General features: G+C 49.2%; 1 protein-coding gene across 2 annotated transcripts; it reads right to left on the bottom strand.

Annotated features, from left to right (window-relative positions):
- Nucleotides 1-572: 572 nt before the first annotated feature.
- Nucleotides 573-19,431, bottom strand: Hhipl2 (HHIP like 2). 2 transcript variants are annotated; one of them, XM_021198879.1, is made up of 9 exons: nucleotides 19,078-19,431; nucleotides 14,103-14,755; nucleotides 13,021-13,164; nucleotides 10,728-11,059; nucleotides 9,176-9,302; nucleotides 8,605-8,747; nucleotides 3,996-4,077; nucleotides 2,231-2,313; nucleotides 573-1,182 (listed from the first exon to the last, which is right to left on the bottom strand). In XM_021198879.1, the coding sequence occupies exons 1-9, from the start codon at nucleotides 19,393-19,395 to the stop codon at nucleotides 908-910; spliced, it is 2,157 nt and encodes a 718-aa protein (XP_021054538.1). In that variant the 5' UTR covers nucleotides 19,396-19,431; the 3' UTR covers nucleotides 573-907. The 2 variants fall into 2 exon arrangements, with proteins under 2 accessions (XP_021054538.1, XP_021054539.1); XM_021198880.1 differs by lacking the exon at nucleotides 19,078-19,431 and adding an exon at nucleotides 18,666-18,798.
- Nucleotides 19,432-21,621: the final 2,190 nt, after the last annotated feature.

Raw genomic sequence — 21,621 nt, 5'->3', positions numbered from 1 at the left:
AGTCCTCTGGAAGAGCAGTCAGTGCTCTTGATTTCTGAGCCATCTCTCCACCATCACAACCACCCCTCCACACACACCCTATAGTTCCCCATTCCTCCTTTCGTTCAAAAGCTGCAGGCCTTCATCGAGGCCCCACGGGGGCAGGTGTACTGCTCTGAGATGGAGCTCTGCCTGGCTGCTCTGTGACACTTCCTCGCTGTGATGTCCAGTCAAGAAGCCCCCACCTTCCTTATCTCCCACAGAGTTGTACAGCAAGGCTAAGCCAGATCAGGAGATTTCAAGATGAGGCATACAGAGAGGGCAAAAAGAGGACCCCCAAATGGAATGCAGTTGTGTTTATTGGCCATTAGCTGAACCCAAATGACAAGTGCAGGAGGATCAGAGCCGAGCCTGCTTCTCTTCAGTTCTCAGGCTTCTGTCTGGGGGAAAGAAAGGAACCATCTATCTTCCAAAGGGCTTACATAGGAGCCAGTCATGGGCAGCAGGAGAGAAGAGCGAGCTGTTAAAGCAATGTGGCTGAAACATGCTAGATTTCCCGTCGCCAAACACTGAGATCAAAGGATGCATATGTGTAAGCCAAAGGTAATTTATTACCCCAGGTAGAAAGGCTATCAGGTGGGATGCCAGGCAGGTATGCACACTGGACATGCCATAAGCCAGGTGCAAGGTCCTGTGGGCTGGGGGCTCTCCACAGAAATGCTGCCCACAGACCAGGCTCGTGTTTCTTCATTAGACAGCAAGATTTCCCAGGGAGGGAAAGACCACACAGGCTAGAAAACAGGCCTGCCCAACCCACTGCCACCCAGGCTTCTTGACTGTCTGAGACCCAGACTCAGTATGGACAGCAGTATACACTCAGTGAAGCATTCTCCTATTTCAGGTCTCATCGGCCAAGTTGACCAAGAGGTCATGGGCGACTTCTGCCTGCGGCCTGTCTCATCCCCACGCCACCACGGCTGTCAAGATTCTGCTTCCTCTTGCCCTGGGGACGTGGGGACCACGCTCTGCTTTTCTTCTTGGTACCAGGCCTTCGGAGTGTTTTCTTGCTGCTTCGGGGAGAAGCTGGTTTCTTGGGGGAGCCCTTCTGAGATGCAACCCTGTCTGAGCTAGAAGTTAAGGTTGCATTGGATGGTTTTCGGGCTGCTTTCTGTGATTCCTCCTTCAGCAAGTCCAAGACTGTGGCTGGAAGGTAAGCATTGATTCAATGAGGAAGGGACAACCCAGGAAGAAGCTGTAAAGGGAGCCCTAAGGAACCTCACAGCGCCTGGCAGAGTTCTCTGGGCTGGCCTCCAACTCTGGTTCAAGCAGTCCTCCTATCTCAGCCTCCTGAGGAACTGGTACTGTGAGTGCCACCACACCCAGCTTGCCATAAGAGAACTGTGATATCAATTGTTCGTATTGATATTGTTTTAATAGCCCTATCTAGCCTGGCAGTAAATGCCTTCCTTTGTGGATTGAGGTCAGCCAGAGATAAGTGATTCTGGGATGTCTGCCTAAGATTGCATCCTGCCTCTTAAGTCTTCCATGACTCCCTGGTTTACCCTGAAGTATTCCTCACCTCAGGCTCCCTCACAGTACCCTCCATAGCCTCCGAACCAGAACCTCACAACTAACTGATTTCTCTCTGTCCCCCTCCCATTTGACTCCAAATTTGCATAGGTCAGAGATGTTGAGTATCCGTTGCTGTATCTCCAGGCTTAGCACAGAACCTCCCACAAAGTAAATACTGAATAATTATCACCAAATGAATGAATACATATGAATGCATGCATGGATGGATGGATGGACAGATGACTAGAGGACAGCAGATCATGGTAGACACAGGCATCCCACTAATTCTGGTCTGCAGAAGAGATGCATACACTGAGATACACATTAATAGTCCTCATAACCCTTTTTAGAGAGAAATTATGACCCCTGGAGCTCAAGACAGCCATTAAGAACACTATGTGCTCTTGCTGAAGACCCGGATCGGTTCCCAGCACCACCCAGTGGTTCACAACCAACAGGAACCCCGGTTAGCAGGCATCTGAAGCCTCATTCTGGGCTCTGTAGGCTCCTGCACACATGCAGTGCATATATGCAAATGCAGGCAGTGCATACAGACACATAAAATAAATATTACAAGAAGAAGACCAAGAAAGTCTGACCCTCCACCCAGGGGATTACCATGTGTTTGCTAAGGATGTGGCTATACCCATGACTAAGCCAAACCTCAGGAAGGACTCACCAGCGAGTGGCCGGAACCGGACCTTCTTACTCTTGGTTCTCACCGGCACTGGCTTATATTTGCACTTGCCTGGTGGGGCTCGCCTATAAACATGGGCAGAGAGGGCGGTGTCACAAGATGGTGAAGTCAGACATCGAGGTCTCCTCGGGATGCATATTTACAAAAAGTGGGCTTGGCCCTTTCTTGTCCATGAGCTGGGTAGCTATGGCAGGAGTGTGCATTGTATGGAGAGGAAAAAGGGTCCCCAGTGCCATCAGGAGGCAGTAGGGAATGGAGCTCAGCATGTGGTCTGGTGACGGGCACAACTGGGTCCACATCAGAGTAGCCCAGGACATCTTACAAAGCCTCAATGTATGTATCTATGAAATGAAAAAAAATGGTTTTCAATGGCTCACAGGGAAATAGTGAAGGTTAACTGAGAGCTGTGTCCCTGGCACACCATAAGTGACTGGTGAAAAATGGAGTTAAAAAAAAATAACACTTGGACAAGGTCCAACGGATAGTAAGTGCTGAGCAGATAATGGGGATGACAGTGATGGTGGTGATGATGGTGGTGATGGCGGTGATGGTGGTGATGATGGCGGTGATGGTGATGGTGGTGATGGTGATGATGGTGGTGATGGTGGTAATGATGGTGGTGATGGCGGTGATGATGGCGGTGATGGTGGTGATGATGGCGTTGGTGGTGATGATGGCGTTGGTGGTGATGATGGTGGTAGTGATAATGGTGGTGATAATGATGATGATGGTGGTAATAATTGTTGCAATGGAAATAATGAATCACTTTAAGAAAAATCCCTCCAAAGGGACAAGGGAACAGAAGCTAAGCATGGCCCAACCTTACCAGCTAGCATCACCTCCAGTTAAGTTGCATGTCCCCTGTGTGCAACGCTTGAAACAAATGGGGCTTTGAACACTGAACTGGAACCTCCCAGCCAGTTCTCTCCATGTTCACCGGATTTGCTCCGGCCCTCTCTGATGTCACTGTCACCCTGTGATGGCCAGTGGCTGAGCTTACCCAGTGTCAGTCTCCTTAGCCATGGCTTGAGGCCTGTATCTGTCCTCTCGACACTCTGTCAACGTGTGTGTGTATAAAGCCAGGCTTTGTGACTCATATCTACAAGCCCAGCACTCAGGAGGCTGAGGCAGGTGGACTACCTTGAGTTCAAGAGGACTAAATGAGTTCTAGGCCAACCTATAATATGAGACTCCTCTCTCAAGAAAACCAACAACAAAGTTCGCAGCCAACCGTTTCTGTCTGGCTGTGTTTGGTTTCTCGGGCTGTTCTTAGGAAAGAGAGGGGATGGATTATCTCCTAACCAAACTTAACTATTAAGGAACCAAGGGAGCGGGAACTAGGTTCAGCCTGGAAACTATTAGCAGGAAGAGAAGTCCCTCCCCAGGCTAGATCACCTCACCAGAGCACTCTGAAGGCAGGACAGCTCCAGGCCAGAGGACCAGCAATGACAAAGGATGCCCAGATAGGGCTCACCCTGTGGCAACCCACACCCTACTTGTCAGGAGGACATCTAAGGCATAGCCTTGGGGACCAGCTAGACCTCCCCCCAGGAACTTCTGAGGTCACACAGGTGGAGAACCCAGCTGTTAGGTGAAGCTATGCTGGGCTCTGAGAAATGGTTAGATCTATTTGTCACATATCCACCGAACCACGCCTCAAAGTCAGGGAACCGCCTCAGAGGGGGAAATTTGTCTATACATCTGTCGGTGAACTAATTCCTGAGAAGATGATGGCACCAACTCTCACCTTGAAGGATCAACAAACTTGTAAATAGATCCGTATGGCGCATAGGCACTTGGGTAGGAGGTGGCCAGGAAATACAGCTCCCCTAAGGAGACAGGAGGCAGGAACAAGAACACCACATCAGCAGGGCTGACACGGCTGGACACACAGAAAGCAACTGAATGAAGCTACCAGTTCCAATGTGTTGTACCACCACGGGTGAGCTCTGGATGCCTGACAGCCAGCCCTGCACTGGGATGCAGGTGCAGGCTTCTTGGGGGGGGGGGGGGAGGGGGGAGTTCACCTTTGAGCCTCCAATACAGTTTGAACCTCTTAGATGGAGGCCCAGTGGAGGACACTCCGTGTGTGTGCTGCTGGATCTGTCAGACTGTTCTCTGTCCCCTCTTTTCTCCTAGAAATGTCACCTTGGTGAAGCTCCACCCCCTTCTCCCGCCATTCCACAAGGGTGAGGCTCTCAGGCGCAGGCTGCAGCCCGATGGCAGTCACTTTGCTCTGTCCCTTCATCCCTGTTTCCTGTCAGCCTAGCTTTGGCATGTTCTTCCTCGGTGACAGGTGGCAGCATTGTTGATTTCTTTCTGACCATCCCCACCCTTCCAGCCTCTCCTCTTGCTCCTCTCCACACCCCCATACCAAACACCTCCAACCACACCCTCCAACCACACCCTCCAACCACACCCTCCAGGATCACTTTTAGAAAGAGCCGAGCTTCCTCCCAGTCCTTCCTGCCTGGCTTTCAGAAAACATCTACATTACCCTCTGGTGGAAGAATCGACCTCCTTTCACCAGGCGGTCATCTGCGCCATGCATGGCTGTGGTCGAGGATGGACCTCAGCCCCAGAGCTACCTGGGTAATTCTAGACATGATTTCTCATAACACCGTTTCTGAGCTGTGCTACCCTGAGAGACCTCCCATTCTACGTAACACCCTCCCCCGCCCCCCCCACCCGCCATAGTCATCCACTCATAAGAGAGTCACCATGATGCAGGAAGCATGGAATAACAACACTGATAGTGGCTTGTCCTGGGGAGGGGACAGAGGATATGTATGTGTACTTATATGTGACGTGCACACGTATGCATCAACATACAGAGGCCAGGGGTTGACGTTGAGTGTTTCCCTTGACCCTTCACCATCTTATGTTTGAAACAGGGTCAGGCTGGGCTGGCTGGCTGGCTGCTGAGCACCAGGGTCCACCTGCCTCTTCCTCTCCAGCACCGAGGTCACAGCACACTACCACACCCAGCTTATACCTGAGTGTTGGGGAACTGAACTCGGGTCTTCATGCTTGCAGGGTGACACTTGACACTGGGCCATCTCTTCAGCCCTCTATTCTTTCTTATCTCTGGAGCAAGTGTCTCTGCGGTTCTGTCAACCCAGCATAATGCTAGCGGGTCACGCGGTATTCAACTCATTCACAAGGCTTATGTGACTTCTTGTCGGCTTCACAGAAGACAGTTGTGAAGCTGCAAACATGACGGTTCTACAACTTTGTACCCCAGATCTGTGGAGAATAGTGACCATGTGTTTCTCTGCAGTGTGAGGATCTTAGGCCTTGAAGAGTCTGCTACCCAGAGTAACAAGTATTGTAGACACTGTGGCTTCACATACTAATAGAAGATGTGTTTATAACTGTTCTGAGGGTCAGCACATCTGTCTCTGGATCCAATCGTGACTATCTGACCAGAACACCAAACACCACCAGACATCATCAGATAAATGAGCTGCCTTCCAATAGTCACACAAACTCAGGCCACTCTGACAGGAAACTTCTAGAACACACATGAGCTCCAAAGAGGGACACGGGGCCTATCTTACTGCATGTTTACTTTATATGGCTACAGACTATGTAATGTGTATGTTCTAAACAGGCCAAAAACTTCCAGTTCTCTATTTAGGAGAAAATACAAAATTTTACCAGTGGTATGAAGCTAACATTTTGAGTATCTATTTTACATCTTACTTGTGAATTTTGGGTATGTGAGAGGTGTGTGTGTTATGGCCCATGGGTGGAGATTGGAGGAAAAGCTGCAGAAAGCAGATCTCTCCTTGAGTCCCTGGATGGAATCCAGGGTGTCAGGCTTAGTGGCACCTTTACCAGATGATCCATCTTGCCATCCCCTTCATGTCTGTTTCAGGCAGAAAGCTAACTTGAATGCAGCGGGACTTGCGCAAGCGTCCTCCTCAGGCCAGCTCGCAAGATGGCCCCGGCATCGCTCCAGGCCAGCCCCATCCACTTAGGCTCTCTTCAGTTAACACCCAGTGTCAAGTCTAAGTGCTCCAGTCCAGTTTCACAGAAAGACACCTTAGCCAAAGCTAGCAACTGAAGCAGGAGACAGAATTCTCCTCTGGAAGAGCCTCAGTGGGAAGAACAGGAAAAGGACCCAGTGGGGAGCCTGCTTTTACAAGAGAAGGGCTCTCACCTAGAGACAGCCTCTGGCCTCTGGGCTGACCCAGAGCAAAGCCTTGGCACAGTCCCCCATCCTATAGGACACTAGCTGTGTTTGCCAGAAGTGATCATTTCCAAAGGCAGCCTTTTTCCTTTTCTGGTATCTACGGACTCTGCGAACCAAACTTCCCAAGCCAGGATTCCGTGTCACAGAGAAGCACTTTTGGAAGGTTCCAGTAGAGAGGCCCCACCAGGGTGGATGAATGGCTTTCACTGATCCATTCTCTCTTCCCTGAGCAGCCTCTTGCCAGCCTGTGGGGTTTTTTTGTTTGTTTGTTTGTTTTCTACTCCTTTAAATGTTTGGATTCCCAATTTGCAACTCTCATAGACTTTTTCTATTTGAAATTCTTGAATTTTCTAAGTTACCCTCTGTTGGGCTGGGACCCCTGCTCATCCCCTGCACAAGCTGGGGAAACCCCTATCTCCCTCCCTCCCCCAACCTTGCCCACACTGAGAAAACCTCCCCTCCCATTTCTGCCAACCCACCCAAGAGTGCCCGCCCAGGGGCTCAGTGCTGGGCCATGTATGGATACAATCCCAGCTCCTAGCTGGTACATCACCTCTCCTCCCCTTGCTTCAGCCTGGATGTGTGACTTCACTAACCTCCACCTGTGAGACTGGTTAGCCCACCTGAGAGCTGCCTCCTAATAAACCCACCTTTATTACTTTATATCCGGTCTAATCTGACCTTTATCTGAGGGAGAGAAAACACACACCATTCTCTGCTGCTGTTGAATGTTCCTGTCACTGTCTACCCAGCAGCTAGCTGAGAGGAGAGGAAAGGGGGCTGACTGGATTTCTTTATTACCTCCTCAAGATGGGGTCCTGTGAAGCCACCCTGAGGCTCTGAGTGAGAAGAGCTAAACTCGGATTCTCCCAACCCTGGCCGTCCATTTATAAAGAATCTCAGGTATTTGGGAGACACTTGGAGATACTGGGTTTTGCTCTTTTTCAGTCTCTGTCTCTCTGTCTCTCTGTCTCTGTCTCTCTCTCTCTCTGTGTGTGTGTGTGTGTGTGTGTGTGTGTGTGTGTGTGTTTTGAGATTAGTCTCAGATTCCCCATAAGCCAAGAATAACCTTGAATTTCTGGATTCCCCTGCCTCCAGTCCTAAATACAATATTACAGATATGAGCCCGGGGCCTCAGGCACTCTAGCAACTGCGCTACATCCCCAGCCTGTGACATCATCTTATTGCCTTTGTTACCACCTAAGCAATGGTTAGACAAAAAGATACTGTGCATACTTAGGGAAACAAAATGGAATTTCTTTAAAATTTAAAACTTTAACCTTTCAAATTGAAACATTAACTAATAGAATACTGAGACTGAAAATGAACTCTCTGGGGGTTGGAGAGATGGCTCAATGGTTAAGAACACTGACTGCTCTTCCAGAGGTCCTGAGTTCAATTTCCAGCAACTACAAGGTGGCTAACAACCATCTGTAATGGGATCCGATGCCCTCTTCTGGTGTGTCTGAAGACAGTAACAGTGTACTCATGTACATAAAATAAATAAATCTCCTTTTTAAAAATGAATTCTCTGGTTATCTATTTTTAGCATCATACATGTTCCTTAGACATGTACACAAACCTTGTCTTCAATGGTCAATGATGCACTCAGAATGCACATGGTGTCGTCTGTAAAATAACCATATACCTTGCTCTTGCTAACACATACACACACACACACACACACACACCTTTTACATCCAGCAAGTCTCTTTCCTTACATACTCTTGGCAGAGTCAGGAAGACCCTAACCCAATCAGTAAGCACACCTCTCCTCTTAGAGCGCCCAAGAGGATAAGAATGGGCTGCACATTTAGCCTGGCCCACTGGGGCCTTGACCACACTCTCCTAATCATCTCAGACTAAAAGCAGCTGATGGGGAGGACACAGACCTCTCCGAAGTCAGAGATGAGACCACAGTCCCTCACAAGGACAGGGGTTGGGGGTTGGGGGAACAATCAACAATCAATCTGTCCCCCCCCCATGACACTGAAAATAGCGACTGCATCTCCTGGGTGCTATGGTTACTCATTACTCAGTGTGCTGTGAAACTCTCTCAAGGATTGTCATGACAGAAGTGGCAGTGACTGCTTAAATGACAAGACATGCGCAGCTGATACCCGAGGTTAAGGAAGAGCAATCAAACAGCAGGGGTTACCCGCTTCATCTTCAGCAAAGGAGATGATGAACCTGCTGTACGCGCTGATCAGCCCCGGGAAGGCGCAGGTCGAGTTGCCCAAGCAGATGTCTCGCTTTGTCCATTTCTGAGTTCTCCCATCTTCCTGCAAAGCCATAAGTCGGCTGGATGAAAAGTAAAGCCTTATGTTGTAGGAATCCATATTTTCCACTCCACAGTTTTATTTCCCTCCTAGCAGCAAGGATCCCCGAGTACTAGTGCTGAGCATGGTGAAGCACGCCTCTAAGAGACAGGAGAATTGCCTTGAGTGTGAGACCTATCTGTTCTACATGGTAAGCTGCAGGTTGGCCAGAAATATCAAAACCCTGCCTCAGAACAAGCAAAAAACAAAAACAGGGGCTAGAGAGATGGTTCAGAGGTTAAGAGCACTGGCTGCTCTTCCAGAGGTCCTGAGTTCAACTCCCAGCAACATCTGTAATGGGATCTGATGCCCTCTTCTGGTGTGTCTGAAGACAGCTACAGTATACTCATATACATAAAATAAATAAATCTTTAAAAGTAAAAGAGAACAAATAAATAATTACTTCCTTACCCACTCATGAAGTCCCCGAAGATGTAGAGTCCATTGAGATTGGGGGATTCACACCCACGGTAGACATACCCTCCAGTGACTGACTTTCCTACCCCATGGCCATAAGCATAGATGGGCAGAATGTCATCTGGCAGGACCAAGGGAAAAAAAAATAAAACAAAGAAGTGAAGATCACAGCCTGAGTGGATAGTTCTAAGGAATCAAAAGTGGGCTTCTCAATGCAATTGTATTATTTAGTTTTGGGTCATTAGTGAGACTGGCAATGGAATCCTTTGTTTTCCTCAGCAGATCAATCATGGATGCAAGCTTCCTGTTAAACTGTTATCTCGACCCCCAAATCCCCTCCCCAACACCTGGTTCCCCGATTAGGCTCTCGGGGCAGATATACCAGAAGTCTTGAGGCACAGGTGGAGACAGAAGGGTCAACAGTCATAAGCCAGGCTGGGTTATATGAGACCCTGTCTCAAAAGGAGGATCAGGGGAAGTGGGGGTGGCCATCAGTCTCTACCTTTGAAGTAAGTGGGGCTCCCCAACATCTTGATTGATGATTTTGAGGTACCTGCTTTCTTCCTCATGTGTATGAGGGATACCATTTTAGCAGAATTTTCCAACTGGGAGACTATTTTTAAAGCCCATGTAGCCACCAAGTTTGCCCTACCAGTAGTTCTTAAAATAGTATGCCTCGAAGCCACTCAAGTAACTTCTTTAAAGTACTAGCCAGTCTCTGTGATCAGCTCACCCAAAATGTAAATGCATGTGGCTGGCATACACCATATGAATCATATGGTCTTTTAAGCCGGGCGTGGTGGTGCACGCCTTTGATCCCAGCACTTGGGAGGCAGAGGCAGGCGGATTTCTGAGTTCGAGGCCAGCCTGGTCTACAAATTGAGTTCCAGGACAGCCAGGACTACACAGAGAAANGGCGGATTTCTGAGTTCGAGGCCAGCCTGGTCTACAAATTGAGTTCCAGGACAGCCAGGACTACACAGAGAAACCCTGTCTCGAAAAAACCAAAAAAAAAAAAAAAAGTACTGCATTTATGTGTGAGAGCATTTGCGATGAGGACGGCTTTCAGGAGCTGGTTTTCCATCACGTGGGTCCCAGGATCAACTCTGCTCGCCAAGGTTGATGTCAAGCATATCTATCCTGAGCCATCTCACCGGCCCCAATCAATATCAGTTGGCTTCATTTTTCCATTCCGTAAAACAGAGCAAGTGTTCCAGTGACCTCAGCAAAGGAAATTGCTAGAGAGAAGGGTTTGTATAAAAAGAAAGGGCTGGGTGTTCCCGGCAAGTAGTTGGCTAAGGCTGGAGGGTCATGGGTTCAAGGAATTCTAGCTAGGCAACTACTACTGACCAGCAGGGACTGACTTTCAAACAAGTGTCTCCAAAGTGCCTCTGGTGTACCTGATTGGGGCAGCAGAGAGGTGCCATCCCATAATCCAACAAGCTACCGTGGAGACGACCCTCAGAATATTCAGGTTGTCTCTGCCTATCTCCCCTGCCAACCCAGCCAACTCACTCAGAAGCCACCCAGACAGCACCCTACTTACCCAAGGACGCGTTATGGCAAAGTTTCTTGTCATAACATTCAAACCCTTCCTTGGCTCTCCAGCCATAGTTCCCGCCTTTAACTATGAGGTCGACTTCCTCAAACTTGTTCTGGCCCACATCCCCACAGAACATCCGACCTCGACCCTGGCGTGTGACGGGGTCTCCTCGGTCCACAGCACAGCGCCACATGTTTCTGACCCCGTAGGCATAGACGGCAGGGTGGGCACCTGGCTCAGAGACAAACGGATTGTCCAGGGGCACTCGGTACCGCTGGCCATCCACGCCTGCCCTGTTCACATCAATCCTTAACACTTTCCCCAGCAGAGAACTTCTGAAAGACAAGATGGCAAGAAAGAGGCCGGGTGAGCAAGGATACAAGTCAGAAAGGCCAGAAGAGAGGATCAGGCAGGCCGCTGAGAGCTGACTTCTCTCAGGAGACTGCTAGGAACCCTGCAGAGGAAAGTGACTCACTCAGGAGACTGCTAGGAACCCCGCAGGGGAGAGTGACCCCTAAGAGACTGCTAGGAACCCCGCAGGGGAGAGTGACCAACCTGGTTCTTTTAAATATATAAGAGATGTTTAAGACTCCCTCATCTCTGCCTCAGAGAGCTCTACTAGAGCGCATTACCCAATCCCGTACCACATGACCCTCGCTACTCTGAAGCTTTGGCGTTCTATCTTTTTTGTCTTTTTCTTTTTCGAGACATGGTTTCTCTGTTTAGCCCTGGATGTCCTGGAACTCACTTTGTAGACCAGGCTGGCCTCGAACTCAGAAATCTGCCTGCCTCTGCCTCCCGAGTGCTGGGATTAAAGGCGTATGCCACCATCTTAATGATGGGTGCTCTCCAATTTGGCCTAGTACTATAAACTTGAAAATAAGTAATGGTTTTATTTTTTTTCCCAGAGAGCAGAATGCTCAGAGGGGAAAAACAAACTTTTTTTTTTCTTTTGAGAGGCTCTTCTAATGAGTTCGAGTGCTGGGCTGTGATGTTGTATCGCACTGCTGGTGTGATAATATATTTCATGGGCAGGCATGCATGTGGTAACTAATGAAATCCCTGAATGACAGTATTCAGCAGATACCAGCTTAGTGTGATTAACTCCTAGCACTAGTGGGAGTGCTTGTGCAAAGGGCAGGATACGGCAACCCTGACAGGCTGCACAGATGGCTCCAACGGGCTCTGTACTGGCTAGTTTTGTATCAACTTGACACAGGCTGCAGTTATCACAGAGAAAGGAGCTTCAGTTGGGGAAATGCCTCCATGAGATCCAGCTGTAAGGCATTTTCTCAATTAGTGGTCAAGNGNNGNGGNCNCCTTGTGGGTGGTGNCATCNCTGGGCTGGTAGTCTTGGGTTCTATAAGAGAGCAGGCTGAGCAAGCCAGGGGAAGCAAGCCAGTAAGGAACATCCCTCCATGGCCTCTGTATCAGCTCCTGCTTCCTGACCTGCTTGAGTTCCAGTCCTGACTTCCTTGGTGATGAACAGCACTGTGGAAGTGTAAGCTGAATAAACCCTTTCCTCCCCAACTGATTCTTGGTCATGATGTGTGTGCAGGAATAGAAACCCTGACTAAGACAGGCTCTCATACCAGTGTCCAAGTCACAGGTTCTGTCTTTTTCGTGTTAGGAAAACTGGGAACCATAATCCCTACATAGGACTCTTTCATACATGTTTAGAGTAGGCTGGTACTAATGGCATAACAATTAAAATGGATTAAAATTTCCTCACCCTTTAAGCAAGGATAATGAGAGAGGCAGTCACTGTCAACTCTGTGGCACTCAATATATCTCAGCTCTTATTAACTGACTTCTGTGTCTCTGGGCCTCGCACAGAGCCTGAGGTATACTGAGACGTAAGTCAAATTACATGGTTGTTGTCCTAGAGTTTAAAATTATTTTCTACACAACATTATGATAGCTTGCTTATTTATTTATTTATTTATTTATTTATTTATTTATTTATTTATTTATTGAAGAAGGGTCTCACTCTGTAGCCCTGGCTGTCCTGGAACTCACTATGTAGATCAGGCTGGCCCCAAACTCACAGAGCTCCACCTGCCTCTGCCTCCCAAGTGCTGGGATTAAAGGTGTGTACTACCATTGTCCGGCCACATTAAGCATTTATATTAGCACAGTGTTCCATATGTATTATTGATAGTAAAGTAACCCAAAGGCTCCTCTCACTGGCTGCAGTGGGAGGGATTAGATCTTCTAAGTTTGACTCTATGCAGAGGAGCATTGTGCCAGGGGTGCACGTGAAAGGGACAGGGGTACAGCCCTCCATACAGCTTACTTGTTCTGAGCATTTCCAAACTTGCCAAACGGATCCCCAGCCTGCCCTCCGTCCCCAGTGAATATGTACAGATAGCCATCCAGGCCAAAGAGAAGCTGTCCGCCATTGTGGTTGGAGGCTGGCTCGTTGATCTCCAAAATGACCCTGGAAGAGAAAAAGAAACTACGCATTGGGCTTTAACATGGCTGAGACACCCAGAGGTTGGCTGGTCCAAGCCACCAAGATCTGCAAAGTTAGCCCAGCCTGGCTTCAGTCTCCCACGACCACAATGACTAATAGCCTTAGACAGCTGGTCCTGGACCACACAAGGAAGCTTGCTGAGTGGGAACCAGCTACCAAGCAGCCTCCTCTGTTGCTCCTGCTGTACCTAGACCTGTGAGGTGAGTCTCTCAGCCAAAGGGGATGCTCTATGGAATAGCAAGCAGACCCACCTTCAAGATCTTACTGGGGTCCTGCTCTGCCTTCTCTTGGTGACTGACTGTGGCAGGGAAGTATAAGCTAAATAAATCCTCCCTCCTCTACCTTGTCACAGCGACAGAATGAAACCAGAGCATCAACTAGACAAGCATTGGAAATCTCACACTGTAGGTAAAGGGTCTGGTAGCTAGTTCCCACACAATTAGAGGCTACTGCTGTATTTAATGTATTATCTATAATCACTCTAAAATCCCTCTTGGCAGCCAGCCCTTTGTAAACACGAGCAAGCATGGCTCTAACTAGGTTAGGTAAAGAAGCTTCACTCTGAAGTTACCCAGGTTGTTCTCATTCATCAGAAGTGGCTTTCCTTGACATTTTTATGTGCATTTTTTCCCCCTGTGCACCAACCTGCATGCATTACCAGCAGCTGCCAGAAGCGGGAGTCATCTCCCTAGAACTGAAATTATAGAGGGTTGTGATGCTGTGTGGGTGCTGGGGCACTGAACACAGGTCCTCTGCAAGAGCAACTTAGCACTATCTGTCAACCCTGTTTTCTTAACATTTTAGTCTAGCACCCGGAAGCCAGTCTCATCCTTCACTACCACCCCAAGAATGGAGAGGCATCATTTGGGAGCATAGTTTCGGTTCTCATGGGATTGTCTCACCTCTCTGATTTGGGATCCGCTCTGTTGCGGTCAGACTGGAAGACCTTCATCTCACTAATCCGGATTTTCTCCACCTTCCTCTTGCCCAGGCATGAATAATAAATATAGAACTTGCGGTTGTGGCGGAATTTGGGGTGAAAAGCAAGGCCCAAAAAGCCTCTCTCATCCCCGATCCACGGCGTGGTCAGCACGATGCTCTTGAGATCCAGGAAGGGCTGTTCCAGGCGGCTCCCGTCAGGGAGGTAGACCCACACCACTCCTACCTGCTCAGCGACAAAGAAGCGGTGGGTGCCATCCCCAGCGTGGACCATGGACACGGGGTTCCTCAAGCCATTGGCCACCTCAGCCAGGCAGAGCTGCAGGCAGCCCTGCTGGTCCTCAGCCACCACTCCCAGGTTGTGGTTGAGTTGATCGTTCCTCAGGACATTGGGGAAGCAGTAGTCCTCGTCAGGGAGGTTGAGGAGGTGGCAGAAGCGAGCACCATCTTCGTCATGGGACTCCTGGAAGCCATGGTCATTGGTTAGCAAGGAGATAGCCGAGTGGCAGCTGCGGTGGAAGGCAGAGCAGTAGTCAGAGCAGAGGCCCGGAAGGTTCCGGAGTGGTGTCTGAGGGTTCTCGGCATCATAGAGGTGAGCTGCGTAGGGAGAGCACTCCTGGAAAAAAGAATGGGATGCTTGATCAATGTGAGCAAGCAGAGAAAACCGAGAAGCAGTGTAGTAGAGTGTCAGCATTCCGGAAGCTTGTGGACAGATGGTTGATAATCGTTTCTGTAGAACCCAAATTTCTGATACAGTTAATGCACCTGGAGAAAAACCCTTACATAAAATGTGTGTGAGCATGGGTTAAGTTGTATATAATAATGGGTTTCTTTATGACTTTTAATGTCACATTTTATCATAACTCACAACACATCTTCTGTCCCCTTCCCATTCTCACCAATCTCCTTAACAACAAGCACCCTATTTATTGTGGACAATAAATACATGTGTACGTGCACATGTGTGTTTGTATGTGTGTGTGTGTGCACGCTCATGCACCCATGTGTGTGTGTATGAAACCCAATGAGTTTTTTAGATCTGTTTGCAAAATGAATGAGGGTTTGTTTACAGGAGCAAGGAACCTTATTTATGATTATACCATTGAGGAAAATGTCTCTCCCTCCATGTTCTACTATAACTAGAAAAAAATCCTGAGGAACAGGCTTCCATGAGACACCCCCCCTTTCTGTGACAGGCTGTTAGATCTTGCACAAGTATCACAACTGTCACTAGCTTTGTTCCTTTTTAAAAAAAGATTTATTTCATGTATGGGAGTACACTGTCACTGTCTTCAGACACACCAAAGAGGGCATAGATCCCCATTACAGATGGTTGTGAGCTGCCATGTGATTGCTGGGAATTGAACTCAAGACCTCTGGAAGAGCAGTCGGTGCTCTTAACCGCTGAGCTATCTCTCCAGCCCACCTATGATTATATATTAAATGATGAATTTTAATAGATTTCTCTTTTTATATATATATATATATATATATATATATATAATATATATATGTGAAAGTCTATATGAGTTTATGTGCACCATGTGTATTATGCAGGCATCTGCAGAGGCCAGAAGAGGGCATCAGAGCTGCAGATGCTTGTGAGCCACCATGTGGGTGCTAGGATCAGAACCCTGGTCCTTTATAAGAGCAGCAAGTGCTCTTCACCACTGAAGCGCCTCTCCATCCCTGGGAGAATATTTTATAAGGAAAATGGTATTGCATTTTTCAATCCTCCCTTTTCTGAAGGTGAAACATGACAAAGTTCCTCGTCTGTTAAATCTAGGTACTTAGTGTTAGTAGTTCATAGTCTATGCTCCTTTGTGTTTAAAACACTTAACAATTCAAATGTATATAATCAAAATGGCTATTTGATATTTCTCTCCCATAGGTTAAGGTGCTTAGTGATTTCTTCACACATTAGATATTCATGTTTGATATAAGCAAGGCACCGTGCAGGAAGCACAATTCTAGTTTTTCAGTAAAGAGGCTGTCCTACACAAAAGTATACAAGGATTAAATGTCCAAACGAGTAGCTACTATTTTACCTCCTAGACTGCAGCAATTTCAGGAAACAGCAGAATTCTGTGGGTGGATCCTCAGCCCCCTGCAGTGATAACAGACAGAGGCCACTGCAGTGATAACAGAAGATGAAAAGGGCAGTTGGTTTGAGAGAGAATAGCCCCATTAGCTCATTCATATAGTCGAGGATTTGGTCACTAATCAGTAGGAGTGTTTAGGTTTAGGAAGTATTGTGTCTTGTTGGAGGAGATGTGTCCCTGGGTGTGGGCTGTGGGGTTTCAAAAGGCTCCTGCACTTCCCAGCATGCCTGCACTTCTGTGCCTCCTGGTTGTAGATCAAGAGGTGAGCTCTCGGGTGTTCCTTCACTCCCACATCATGGACTCTCACCCTCTGAAACCGTAAGCCACATTAAATGGTTTTTTGTTGGTTTTTTGTTTTTATTTTTTTAACAAGTCACCTTTATCATCACAGCGATATAAAAGTAACCAACGTCCAGTTTAAAGGAGAGAATCTCACACCAGACAATGGTAGTTCACACCTTTAATCCCAACACTTGAGAGGCAGAGGCAGGTGGATTTCAAGGCCAGCCTGGTCTATAGAGTGAGTTCCAGGACAGCCAGGGCTACACAGAGAAACCCTGTCTCGGGGAGAGAGGGGGAGAGAGGGAGGGAGAGAGAGAGAGAGAGAGAGAGAGAGAGAGAGAGAGAGAGAATGAATCTGGAGCAGTAGGGTAGAGGTGAGTCTGTCAGCCAAGCACCCCAGATCACTGACAGCTCTCACAGCCAAGTACCCTGAGTGACTGACTAGAGTCACTCATAAAGGGACCAGCAGCACTTACGTGTGTATTAGAATCCCACTATTCTCCTTAACCTGGCTGGATATGAGAGGGCAAGCCCTTGATTACGAGACTGCGGGAAGCAAAGAAGCCCAGAGATGCACAGCACCACCCCTCAGACTGCCTAGTTCATGTCAACCGAGGCTACATGTCAAAGGAGCCGGTACAAAGCGAGAGGACCCACTCGCCTGAGTGTCAGATTGCCCAGGTCCATCTGCTGGAGAGCGGAAAATAGCGTATGAAGGTAAAATAAGGAAATGTTTGTGAACAGAAGCTGGCTGCGGAGATATAACCGTCACCCTGGCACACCCTTAGGCAGCCGTTTAGAGCTTGCAAAGTTGTTTTGACTCAGCTCGGGAACCAAACCAGTGTTTCTCCACGGTAGGGAGATTTGGTCCCAAAAGTGGCTACCGCTACCGTGTTAGCATTGCACCTCTCCCGTGGGCGGACCCCACAAGCAGCGGTGGGCAAAGGGTACACTTGAGTTCTCAAGCAGTTCACACTTGCTAGGGTTCAGAAAAGCACTACGGAAATCGGTCATACACGGCGCTGTAATTAACCCTGATGCCGTTTAATCAAGAGGTCCTGGGACCAGAAGCCAGCATATGATCCAGACGGGTGGGGGTCGCGACAGTCTGCAGCAGCACTGTCAGGATACCACGGTGCTGGGAAGTGGCCTTATCTATGTCAGCAAGTAGATGGGTTTATTACTCTTCAGGTTCATAAAACAAGAGAGCAGCTAAATGTGACTTTGTGGATCCGAGAGGAGACGGGAAGGGAGCGAGATTTTCAGCGGAGGACATCTCAGAAATAAAATTTCCACGCTGCTCTGAAAAGCTCGCGCACTGAGGCCGAGCTCAGCTACTAATGTGCTTGTTCGTAGGCAGGAGGACCTGCATTTGGATCCCAGCCTGGCACTTTGGACCACAGCCAGAGCCACAGCACTGGGCCAGAGTCAGGGAAGCTCTGGAGCTGGCAGGCCAGCCATCCTACCTGAATCAAGGCGATTCAAGTTTTATAAGCCCTGTCCCAAACAAGGTAAAGAGAGATAGAAGACACCTAACACTGACCTCCAGCCAATACACACACACACACACACACACACACACACACACACACACACACACACGCGAACACACACATGCACGCACGCATGCACACACGCATACACGCACACATGCACACCCGTTGCTCATCTCAGAGTTAAATTTCCAGGAAACACCTGAGGGATGGTGCCCTGCCCTGAGAACACAGCCCACGGTGGTGCCACCCAGGTGTCTATCCTCTGAGTGCTACTGCACTGATTCCTGCCTAAGCTGTCTGTGCCTGCGCATAGAGCTGAGGAGAGCCATCTACTCGGAATCAGTGGCCGTGGTGGGATAAAGATACCTAGGGACAGCCACATACTAGCACTAAAATGCTCCAGGATGTCTGTCTCCATCCTGCCTACAAGGACCAAAGAGCTGGGCACAGCATCCCTGTGGCATGTATGCACTGTGCAGTGGGCGGGGGTGGGGTGGAGGGTTGGCACCTGCCTGAAGGGGTGTTTTGCCTTGGGGGCTTTGGTTGTGGCGGGGGTTGGGGGTCTCGTCTGCAGAACTCCTAAGCTGCTTTCTTACAGAAGCTCCTCATTGGGTGCGTGCTCGTGTGAGTGCCTGGCAGCCTGTACCTTCTCATTTACAAGCTCAGCTCAGCTAAGGCGACTTCTGCCTGTGGATTTTGGCTGCTGCTGAGCCTGGAGAAGAGAAACTCTGGGTCATTTCCTACCAGCAACTTGAGGCTCTCTGCATCCAGCTTAGGAGCAGCTGCACTGAGAACCTGGTGAACACCTCTTTCAATCTCTGTTGTCTGGAGAAAAAGCCCAGAGGGAAGAGTATGGAGAACCAGGGCACACCCTCACCTCTGGCTCTCCAGGGAGGCACCTGGGAGAAGCCTCCTACCTACTCCAGGATCCATCAGTGTTCAGCCAAATACCCTAAAGCCACAAATCACCTTTCCAAACTGGCTCTCTCCAACCCCTCCCTCCCTCCTCCTCCTCCTCCTCCTCCTCCTCCTCCTCCTCGGCTTACACTCAGACCCACCTGGCAAAGGATGTCTTTAATGTAACCTCCACACAGCTCGTGGCCCTTCAGGTCAAAGTAGCTCATGATGTCCCAGTACCTGGCAGCGATGCGGCGGTCCTTGCGCTGATCACAGCAGCCAAAGGAGTCATAGTCAGAGCAAAAGTCCAGGCGCTGAGGAGGACGGAAGGGTGGGCCATAATCCAAGCACTGGGGGTGTCCCTGCAGCAGGCCCACCCAGCCCAGCAGGAATGCAAGGCCCAGGCAGAAAATGCCAGGAGAGAGCCATAGGGCCCGATGACCAGAAACAGTGTGTGGGCTAGTATGTTTTCCCTGCATTTGGACCTTGGGAATTCTCTGCTGCTCCTTCCTGGGTTGGCCTGCCCAGTCTACCCAAGTTCCCTCCCCCACTCCCAACTGCTCTTCCTTCTTTCTCTCCCTCACATCCTGCCCCAGGTTCACTGAGGTGGTTCTTCAGTGAAGTTCTTTCTCTGTACTGGTGGCTAAGCATACATCAGGGAGAGGTGTCCTTACCTGTCCGTCCTGCCTAAGATCGAAGCTGGAGAAGGTCTCGATACTAGTGCTGAGGGCTTGGGGGCCCACGGGTGCTTAGCCAACAGTGGGCTGGCATCAATGACTGAGGTGCTAGGATTCCTCAGACTGCTCAGAGTTCCCGCCACATTGGGGGCAGGCCAGGAAATTCCCTCTTGTTTACTGTTTTTCTGCAGACTGAGCGGCACACATTACAGAGGTCTGACAGCAGACTGCCCAAGGCAAGTGTCCAGGCTCCTGCAGTGCAGAAGGGCACAGAGAGCACTGGTGTGGGTCTGGGAGCATGTCATGGAGAGCCATCCCGAGTGTGCCTGGATGGGAGGAAGTGTCATGAATCACCAGCAAGAAAAACAAGCAGTCAAGGAAAGGAGGGCATCTCAATCCCTTCACTGCAATGAATATCACAAACCGGGATGGGGCTCAGCTGGTAGAGCGCTTGCCTAGCATGCGTAGGGTCCTGGGTTTGATTCCCCAGTACCTCACAAACCAGGCTGTGCTGAGTTCAACTGCCATGTTAATGCTTGGGAAGTAGAGACAGGAAGGTCAAAAGATCCAGGTCATCTTTGGCTGCAAAGCAAGGTCAAGGCAAGTCTGGGCTACATGAGACCCTATCTCAAAAGCACACTGAAGAAAACAAAAATACCATAGACTTGCTAACTTATAAATAGTATAAACTTATCTCTCAGTTTAGAGACTGGGAAATTCAAAATCAAGCAGCCGGCAAGTCCAGTGCCCAGCAAGGAACTTTTATGGCTGTGTCCCCTCAGTGGGAGTCAGAACACAACCTCCCTCCGAAGCCCCCTCCCAGGCTGTCCTAGTCAGGGTTTCCACTCCTGCACAAACATCATGACCAAGAAGCAAGTTGGGGAGGAAAGGGTTTATTCGGCTTACACTTCCACGTTGCTGTTGATCACCAAAGGAAGTCAGGACTGGAACTCAAGCAGGTCAGGAAGCAGGAGATGATGCAGAGGCCATGGAGGGATGTTCCTTACTGACTTGCTTCCCCTGGCTTGCTCAGCCTGCTCTCTTATAGAACCAAGACTCCCAGCCCAGGGATGGCACCACGCACAATGGGCCCTCCCACCCTTGGTCACTAATTGAGAAAATGCCATACAGCTGGATCTCATGGGGGCATTTCCCCAACTGAAGCTCCTTTCTCTGTGACAACTGCAGCCTGTGTCAAGTTGGCACAGCCAGTACACAGGCACTGCAATCACCCTCTAGCAGGCCAGGAGAGCACATGGAGACTGAACCCAGGGTTGCACACATTTGCAGCACACCCTACCACCCACCTGCATCCCTACCACCCACCTGCATCCCTCAGGCCAGGAGAACACGTGGGGATTTAACCCAGGTTCGCACACATTTACAGCAGCCCTACCACCCACCTGCATCCCTCAGCTGCTGTGCTAAAGACGTGGACCATTCTCTAAAACGAATACATTGAAAAAGGACTCCCAGCCTATGGCACCATTGAGATGTGCTGGAACCTTCAGAGACAAGGCCTCACAGAAAGGAACTAGGTGCTGAAGGGGGTGTCCTCGTGGGCAGATTTTGAACCCCAACCTTGTCCATTTCTGTTTCCCAGCAACCGTGAGGTAAGCAGAATTACTCTACCACATTCCCCTTTGTGGTGAGGAAGGAGTTGCCTCACAGGACCAAGAGCAATGAATGCAGGGCCACGGGCTCAAAGTTCCAAAACTATGGGTTCACATAAGCCTTTCCCCTGACAATCTATACATTTTCATGGAAATGGAAAAGCTAGCTAATACATTAGCCCAAAGCCTGGCTCTTAGTACTGACACACCGACAGACTTCAACATACACATTTTTTATGAATAGATTCATTGTGTCCCAGAGAACACAAAAACCAGGAAGCACAGTAGACCTGACCTTGTTCTTGCCAAATCTATTGTGTGTGTGTCTAAGTGGGTCAGGGGGTAGGGGGTGAGAGGTAGGGGTGGGGGGTGAGGGGCGTACTACAGTGTGTGTGTGTCTATGTGGGTCAGGGGG

The sequence above is a fragment of the Mus pahari genome, chromosome 5 (assembly GCF_900095145.1).
Source record: "Mus pahari chromosome 5, PAHARI_EIJ_v1.1, whole genome shotgun sequence".
Lineage (NCBI taxonomy): Eukaryota > Metazoa > Chordata > Mammalia > Rodentia > Muridae > Mus > Mus pahari.
This window is presented reverse-complemented; position numbering and strand designations above follow the sequence as displayed.